Here is a 9,906-nt window from a genome sequence, read left to right on the forward strand (position 1 = left end):
GCATTTGCCCTGTTTAGAGTGCATAAACATTTATATACTGTTTATAAGGTGCTAAGTCAGCATGTTCATATATATGGCATGTGAGGACTTACCAAGGAAAGGTCTCAATGACTATATTGTAACATTCAAACTTTGTTGACAAACAGGCATATTTGTTTCAAATTTATGCTAGTTTTATTTCTGGGTTGAAAATTAAATTTATAAGGTGGAAGTAACCATCTGTAAAAATCTTGTTTTGATGAGATTTCAGCAAATATTACTTTTATAATGTTTACTTTCAGAATGCTCTTCATGTTTATGAAACTTTTAGTAGATATTTAAAGGATTACTCTGCTGTTTTTGGTGGTACAGTTTTATTATTGTTTTACAGATGCAAATATGATTTTGCAAGCATGTGCAAGAGTAAGTAAATACAATTTATGTAGAAAGAAGTATAATAGCTCCTGTGCATACCCATTCATGTTTGTTCCTTATAGCTGTAGGCCTTTCCTCGCAATCCTTGCTAAGGCAGCTCTTTTTAGAAGGATGGTGATGTGTGCATCGAATTAGGTTTATCTCTGTGGCTTATTCAATTGTTTTCTTTTTTGTAGGGGCCAACTCACAGAACCCCAAGCCTTTCAAGCCTCAATTCTCAAGATTCCACCAATGACATTTCAAAGCTTACTGATAAAGTGCAAGCAGAATACAGAGATGCTTATAGAGAATATATAGCTCAAATGGCAAATATTGAAGGGGGTGGTGCAAGTTCTACTACTATTAGTGGTAGATCTTCTCCAAGCAGCTCTGGCCCTTATTGCATGGGCCAGAGTACTTCTGGAGGCTCTCTTTATTCAAGTACAGATCAAGATAAAGGGAAAGATGGAGATCAGAAACAAGAAGATGGAAGGAAATCCTTTCTGTTAAAGAGGAGCGATATGGTAGATTACAGCTCTTCAGGTGTTTCAACTGCTGATGCATCACCGTTGGATCCAATCACTGAAGAAGATGAGAAGTCTGATCAGTCTGGTAGCAAACTGTTTCCAGGAAAAAAGAATTCAGAAAGAGCAAACATTTTCCAGGGAGCAGATTTAAAACCTAAAGGGCCTGGCCTGCGTTATCAGAAACTTCCAAGTGATGAGGATGAATCTGGTACCGAGGAGTCAGATAATACTCCACTACTTAAGGAAGGGAAAAGCAGGAAGACTGAAGAGAAAGTTGACAGGCAGGGAAAGATTTCTGAACCAGGGTCAGAATCTGTTAGGGCCTTAATTAAAGCAAAGGAGTACCTATCAGATGCCATGTTAGACAAAAAAGATTCCTCAGACTCTGGTGTCAGATCCAATGAAAGTTCTCCAAATCACTCTCTTAACAATGAGGAGGTTGATGATTCACAACTTGAAAAATCCAGCCTGCTTCAGCAGGGTGAAGATGCCTTGAGTAGAAGAAGAGGAATTCCTCAGAGTCTTAGTGGTCTTCAGGATTCTAGCTTAGCACGCATGTCTATCTGCTCTGAAGATAAGAAGAGCCCATCGGAGAGCAGCTTAATAGCAAGCAGTCCAGAAGAGAATTGGCCTGACTGTCAGAAAGCTTACAACCTGAACAGAACCCCAAGCACTGTGACCCTAAATAATAACAGTGCTCCAGTCAATCGAGCCAATCAACATTTTGAAGAGCTGGAAGACTCTCCAGTAATTATTCATCCTGGGTCAAGTTCCAATGGCATACCTGTTCAGAATGAGAACCTTAGAGGGGTGGCTGTAAAGCGAGGTAATCGTTTTAATAAGCGTGCCAAAGATGCATCTGAACTACACACAGTTGGTGCATCAGAAACTGCAGGTTTTGGAGAAGAGAGAGAAAGTATTCTTTAGATTACACTGAAACAGTTGACTTTTAGCAACATTTTAAACCACACAAGTCCGCTATTAGATGAATATGTAGTTAACCTTTCTTCCATAAAGTAAAAACCTAGTCGCTTTCACAGTGACTCCAGACCAACGTGTTTGGAAATCTAACAACTTTTGTTCGAGAAGAAAATCTGTTTACTATCCACACTGATACTTTATTTGTATGTACTGAGGGAGTAGCCAGACTGTCTATCCCCTCATTTACATTGTAGTATAAAGCTCAGTATAACTACATTTCGTTTATTGGCAAGTAGGTTTAATTGCATACTTATATTTTTCCTCCCTACACCATTTGAACAAATTATTTTCCTCTGATTTGGGCATTTGAGAAAATAGAGACTAGATGTGCTTCACATTCACTAAAATGTGGGCACATGTTAACTAAAAAGGCTAATTTATGGTAAAAAAAAATAACAGTTAGGAGGTATTTATATGTCTAATACTTATCTGGAAGGGTGTAAGTACATGTGCAGCCATTCTAAGGTAATGTAATCTCAGACCCATGAGCTCTTGATTTGTTGTTTCACATGACAATAGAGTAAAACAAAAGCCACACACAGAAATAAGAGTAAAATAGTCAAGCCAGCAAAAGAACCACCCTTCAAGTTCAAATATAAAGTGGACTATGATTAATGACAAACAAATGAATAATAAGAAAATGCGAGGCTTCTAAGAAAATATTCCTTAATGTTATTTTCATGGTTAAAAATGTTTCAGAACCATGAAGTGATCACGCATTGCACTCATATAGAATTTCTGGATTTGGAAAATGCCGAAAGTGAGTTTCAGTTTAACCACTGATTCCGTGTCAGCGATTGGGAGCATGTCTTTGTTTCAGAGCTATAATTAAGAGGACTTGCAGAATATGTGTTCTTTTTTTATTTTGCCATCATTTTCTACCGGAAAAAAGTCTCTACTTCCAAGCTTACTTTTTATCTTTTTTACTCCCAAACTAGCAGTACCAGCAAAATTACTCAGTCAGTTGCCCTTTTGTGATATATAAATAACATGGACTCCGTTTATTTTTCTTCGTTGTTTTTCCCCCTTTACGTGTTGGCTTTTTGAGCATAGTTCTGCCATTTCAGATTTTTGATTCAGGGTAGCTATCCTTGGCCTCTTTTGTTTTTCGAATAATGTAAGGATTTAATTATTTGCAGTTTAATTTTACTTTAATTACAGTTCTTTACCTTGTTAATATTATGAATTTTTAGAAGTCTGTACGGTTTGGTAGGTTGTACGTTAAAGTCTAGTTTACAGGCATCTTTGCAGAAGGGCATGTGGATGTTTCTTACTGTTTTTTCTTATGGGGCCTTGTGTTGATTACTATAACTCGACATATAAACATCTGACTTCTTGCTGCACATCAACCTCCTCTTTTTCAAGAGCCTGAAACGGAAGAGACAGAAATGAGCCTTTGGGTTCAGTATAATAAATCAGACCCACTTTGTTGTGTAAACCTTCTTCATATTGGTACATCTGTCATTGGTCTTTCAGTATTTTAATTCCTACTTAATTTAGTGGACACATTTTAGTTCATTATACTACATCTGCTTCAGTTAATTTAAGAAGACTTCAGCATCAAGCGGTCTTTTCACAGTTTCTATTTCTACCAATTCTTGAAAGGTTTTGTTCTAAATGTTCTATCAAATGTTTTGCAAGTTCTACTTGAAGCAATTCTTGAAATACTTTGTTCTAGATGTTCTATCAAATGTTCTGCAAGTAAACAAGTACACCTGAGAATAATGAAGTCTAGCTTTACTCTGGTGTCTTTGCAGCTGGCCATACATATCTAATTTTCACTCAGTTCCTAATTCCATCCAGAAGCTTGTCCTGCTTACCACTGGATATAATAGTTCATTTTTTTCACCTGTTTGAGCTATTCCTTCCACTGAACTAGCAACTCGGAGAACAGAACAAGGTTTCTGTGCTAAATGTTAGGGTATGTCTAAGATGCCCCAGAAGCTAAGCATAAGCTCTCTTGATGCTCTCCCATTGAGAATACGTTTTCTGCCTCTGCACAAATTCTTCTCAATATCACCTACTTTTGCAAGAAGTGACAAATTCTTCTCAATATCACCTACTTTTGCAAGAAGTGAGTCATATTACTCCTGAATGTATTGTCTTTTATAAATTCAATACGTTTGTTACATCAAATGTAAGAATTTCTGTTAGCATTTTTCATAGAGAACTTGACTAACAACTTGGAAGGAGGTTTACAAAAAGCAGATACAAATATCCACTTTAAAATGAATTTTCAACATTATTCAACTTAAATGGCTCCCCTGCTTGCAGGGAGACATGCATGCATGCACTGATTCGAGCAAAGAAAGAAATGACTCTCATTTTAAAAAAATGCCAAGCCAAATAACTAGTTTATGAATTAAGCACAAAGAAAATAAATGATAAATGTTGCTACTAGGAGACTGTGTTCTAGCATGCATTTCAGGAGTATAGCACATTAGGCCAACATTTTTGGTTGCGAGGACTGTATTTTACAGGGCTGGCTGTGTTATACATGTCCTGTTGGCTCATTTTAAATTCTTGACACACATGTCCATCAAAATTTCTGAAAGCGTTAATGAAAAGTGGCACAGTGTGTGCCATTCAAAATATTGCTGCTCACAAGGTGTCCAGCAAGCCTATTATTGTACTTCCTTGTTGAGTCTATAAGGAAGTAGCACATTACTTCTGCCAGCATTGTGGACTATAATGAACGTTGTGGTATATAAACATGTAATTAGATATCCAGTTTAGATAAGCTTATTGTGTTTGTGGCGTGCCATGTGTATAATTAAAGGGCACTATGCTATACTTTGCCTTTTCCTCTTCCAAAATGGTGAGCTTTTCTGCCGAATGCCATCATCCATCTTTCTAACATCATATAGTGCCATTGGGGGAACGAGGCCTACAAAGTAGAATTCATGGAAGTGTCACCACCCATACCCCTAACCAACAGCTGCCTGTCCCAATGCAAATCTTGGTCCCTGCTAACAACTCCTTTATGAGTAATCCTGAGTAACCTAGAAATCATCATGGTGTCTTATAAGTGAGTGCATTTCAAACTCTTTAAGCTGAATGCCATCTTGATGTTCAATCTGTGCTCAAATGCCTAGTTTGCATTCCATCCATCAATTGTGTGTCTTTTGCTAGTTTGCATTAGCAGCACCACTAATGATGACTACCCAAACAAACCGACTTTTGCCACATTTATTTGACTGTGGACCATATAATCTCTCCTGACAATGTGGCATCAAAGACTCAGTGCTTTGCTGTGACCCAAACGAAACGAATGGAAACTGTCCTGACTAATCTGTCTGTAGATCTTAATCATAAGTGGTTTTGAGCACCATTCAAAATTGTGTTAAAGTGTATTATGTTAGAGCAAAGTTTAGGGTCTTTGCATGGACTGTGTCAATTCTTAGGGATGTGATAGGTAATTTAGTCTCATCCCAGCCTGCACATTGGTTCGGATATCCTCCTGCCTAGGTTCACTAAATCTAGTTATAATATCTCATTGCATTAGCCAGAGCAGGTTTCTCAGCCCTCTATAGCATTTCTCAAAGAAAACTACTGGTATAGTTATTTGTATTGATATTTAAAAATACCCCATGCTGACTTTGGGGGAAAATATGGCACATTAATTTAAAAATATGTTGCAAACATTACAAAAGTTTAAAACACAACGCTCCATCAGATTCAGTCAAAATGTCTGACTAGATAGTTTTCCCCAATCGTTATACAGAACCTAGCAGTCTCTCCACCAACTTCTCATATTCTGATCCAAGTACAGTATTTCTGTATTGAGGGATACCCAATGCTTCACAATTACAAGTATTAGAGGGAGCGTTCATCAAGATGGAAAGTTGGACCCGTTTTGGAAGCGAAATCGAGGAATGTTGGAATCATTAGAAGGAATGCCCTGAAGGCATTAGGCAGGACAAAAGTATTCATCTGCAACTTTATGTACACTACCACTTCTTCCATTTAAACATATCAACTATACTTACTGGATCTGATTCAATTGTGCAGCCCTTCTACAAATCTACAAGTTGTTAATGGAAGAGGGTCTATGCAGTTCTGAGTTAACCAAATAGCTTTTCATATTTCGCATCTTGACTATATTCTGAAAAGATATACGCAGTCTCTCTTTATGCATCGGGCGAGATGGATCAATTTAATTATTCAACATTTAATAATTTCCTGTGGGTTGCCATGTTTGAAGTCTTCTTTAATGTCTCACTTATATCAAAATCCATCCAGGGTTGTCTGATCAGAAAATAGTGTAAGTAGAATTGGGAGGAAAGTTCTGTGCCCTCGTCGTTGTTCGAATATTTCAATTCCCTAGGTAGGTGTAGCCTTACTCTGAACAACTGGAGTAGTATTAGTAGGCATTTCATTATTGCATCTAAGGGATAGATATTACTCAGTATAATCTGCATTCATTGTTAGGTCTGTAAAACTGACTGTGATAGAAAGTTTGATAGCAATGTAAAATGTGTCTTTCAGAATTTGTAGTGTACTGTGCTATGCTTCACTTCATTCTGTGCTACTTTTGGATGTGGATTTTTCAATTTTACCAACTCACTTGGACACTGGTTAATGTTGTTTCTCTGCATGCTATGCATGGTAATCAAAGTTTGCGTGATTTTCCAATGTTGCAGGAAAAGCATAAATTGTCATGATGAGTTTTAATACTATTTTGGAGTTTGTGTTTAATCACTTAATCCAAAAGAAAATAAAACACTTTGGCATGATGATTCAGAACTTGTTTCGGTGATTTTGTTTTTATTTAATACAAATTGACACAGTGTACCTTTTACCATATATTCTGCAGCAGAATTATTCAAAAGAAGTTACTTAAAATGCCTGGTAAGAAAGCTGACCTTATTTCATACTTGTAAGGAAAGAACGAAAATCTAGCTTGTTGCCCCAGACCTGTTTCATTTTAGAGAAGGCTTTGCCCTGGCTCCTCTACCAAGGATAGTGATACAAACTTTTCACTGAAATAATTGGGACCATAGATGTGGCAGGAGAAGTGGACGAAAGACAGTGGACGAGGAACCAACCTACTAAAGCAAATGTAATCTCCAGCATGAGGAAGAAAACTAAAGTATTCTCTTCGTAAGATCTACCGAAAGGCCAAAGAATGGTCCATCATATCTTCAGACTTTTCCTCCTACTGAAATACTTGCTGAATCTCGACATTGGCCTAACTGTCCATCATCCTTTGTAAGTGCTGTGTTCACAATCCATCCATCTTCTGCCCTTTGAAGTACTGTTGTGGTGAATCTGTGAAGGAAGTGGCCCGATTAGGGTCACCCGAGTCTTTCATGACCACCTCTCCGCCTTCCATACCAAATGAAGAGTCGGTGAGACAGTATAGAATACAAACCAATATCTGTTTATTCAGGTAGGAGTGTAGCCCATTCTGCGCAGCCGCTTAGGAGTGCTGCAGAGGGACTGACATCATCAAGCATAAAGATACGTTATGTACATTTCAGATCCAATGAAGGCACGCCCACAATGGAATTTTCCAAGCCGATGCAGCAGAATAGTGGCATACGAAAAATAAGTTTTGATTCTGCAGCCGGGCATTCACTATCTAGCAGTCAAGGTCATTCTGCCCAGGCCTGCCACTATACAAGTGGGAGAATGCTTCTATCTAAGTATGCACAAATAAAAACAGGGTATTAATTTGTGAAGAAAAACCTTACCTTGGAGAAACAGAACCTAACAGAAGCCTTTTCTCAGTAACAGCAGAGTATAAGTTTCAATTGTAACCAAAATGGCACCTACATATAAAATGGTGCAGCAAATGCTAACATACATGTAAGAATGCATAAGTAGGATTCTTTTTATTCTAACAGTCCCTCCTTTTAGCATGAGCTAAACATTTCATAACAGTATAAAATATGTAAAACAATAGAACAAAAATCATAAGTAAAGTTGACTATGAACAATCCATATCCTCAGGATCAGGGATGGAAACAGTAAGGAGGGAAGAAGTCTCAAAAATGCCCTCATCAATATGATTAAGGTCGTCTGTCTTTTTGGACCATAATTGCAGCATTAGTATCATGGATGGATGTCTTCTTTGGAAGGAAAAGAGTTGTGCAATAGGAACAACAGAATGGGAGACATTGAATGAGGATACAGCAAAATATCAGCACAACAACTAAAGTGTTTTCTCAAAAATCCAACCTCAATAGCCAAACCACGTCCAACTCCAATTTCCACTTTCCACTCCTTTCACATTCTCCAAGATATCTTACATTTTCTAGTAATATTTTGTTCCATGTTCTTGATCCCGACTACACACTGGTCCCCGACCCCAGCGCACACACCACCAGTTTTTGCCAAGATGAAGATAACTGCATATCTAGTCTGCTTGGAATAAATCTGCATACTTTCCAATTGAGTAGTGATGTCATGCAAATCTGCTACTGTAGAGTTTGATAATATCTACAGCTTACATCTGAAATACTCTCTAGCTCTCTCATCCCTAGCCATAGCAGTGCCACCTAATGTAATTATGGAGGAGAGAATGTATCCAAAAGTGATCCCATTACTGTAATTGTTGATTTCTAAATCTGTCACTCCATCGCAAAATTCTGCAGTCAATGTTCTTTTTTACCCATCTTAAACTTGACTTACTGTACTTACAAGGCACGCCATGGGGAAGCACCATTTCTAGAGCAACATCATCTGTGACGTAAAAACAAGTACCATTAGACAGGAAATAAAATACTGGGTGTGCATAAAGAGGTCCTTCATAATCTACTGGAGCACATCTAGTATTCATTCCAAAGGTACTCAGAACCTTAGCTTTTGCTAAAGACATCATATTTTTGAACAGCACTATCCCAGAACAATTAATGTACAGAAATGTGTCAGTACTGTTTATTATCGGACAACAGGCAGGATAATAACCAGCTTTCCGGGTGACAGTTAAATTTTGGTAGTGCCAGCCAATTAAGGTAACGTTCTCTTCTTTCATATACAAATTATCACAATGCATATTATTGTCACACCCCGGATATGCCCTTCCTCGTGGCTTTCTGTAATATAGACAAGGGCGAGGATAGCCCATACCAAACTCACCCCTTACCTCTATGAATTGGGATGGGCGGTATACGTATAATTGACAAGTGACAATGGGTAAGCAGTCCATAAACAGTGACAGATTCCGTAGGATAACAGGCTGTACCTTCTCCCAAAAATCTTTTATGTGTGTCTGAAAAGACATTACTCTGTGTCATTCTTTTCTGTTGAACTTGAGGGGTAACCTTAACCTCGGTACATGATGTCACATCCTTATTATGCTCCAAAGCCCATGACACCACACCCAAGGTCAATAGCAACAGAATCACAAGAACAGCACATATGAACTTTTTCTTTGTAGACCTGAAAACATGTGTGTTAGACTTGGCACCATTGACGTGGGTCTCCATTCCATTTTTTGCTGTTGCCTCCTGTGTTTTGCTGTGTATTGGACTCCATTTTTGCTGGTCTAGATGCTTTGGGCACTTTGCCACTGCTGTTCATTGCCAAAGTGAAGAGCTCCCTTTTTAAATTGTTGTTATGGATTAGTGATCCATGGTTGGCCTATTTGATTTACTTATCAGACCCTAGTACAGTGCACCAGGTGTGCCTAGGGCCTATAAATGAAATGCTGGTGGTGGGCTTGCAGCACTGATTGTGCCACCCACAGAAGCAGTCTGTAAAAGGTGACTCAGGCCTGCCATTGCAGAGCCTGTGTGCAATCTGGGACTGCCATGTCGACTTGGCAAGTGCACACACTTGCAAGTCACTAAGCCTTCCTTTTTCTCTATATCAGTCACCCCTAAAGTAGGCCCAAGGTACCCCTGTGGGCAGGGTGCATTGTATGTGATAGGTAGGACATGCCCTGATGTGTGTGCCATGTCCTGATAGTGAAATACTGCCAATTTAGTTTTTCACTTTTGTAATCTGTCCCATAGGCCAGAATGGAAATTTATTTTGTTTATAACATCTCCTAATCATA

General features: G+C 38.4%; 1 protein-coding gene across 3 annotated transcripts in view; it reads left to right on the plus strand.

The window, feature by feature from the left end:
• Positions 1-6,640, plus strand: part of KIDINS220 (kinase D interacting substrate 220) — a 1,022,767-nt gene extending 1,016,127 nt beyond the window's left edge. For all 3 annotated transcript variants that reach the window (XM_078647833.1, XM_078647835.1, XM_078647834.1), the window contains one exon: positions 591-6,640. In XM_078647833.1, coding sequence (XP_078503959.1) covers positions 591-1,847 — 1,257 coding nt within the window. In that variant the 3' untranslated portion in view covers positions 1,848-6,640. The remainder of the gene's footprint in view (positions 1-590) is intronic.
• Positions 6,641-9,906: the final 3,266 nt, after the last annotated feature.

The sequence above is a fragment of the Lissotriton helveticus genome, chromosome 6 (genome assembly GCF_964261635.1).
Source record: "Lissotriton helveticus chromosome 6, aLisHel1.1, whole genome shotgun sequence".
Lineage (NCBI taxonomy): Eukaryota > Metazoa > Chordata > Amphibia > Caudata > Salamandridae > Lissotriton > Lissotriton helveticus.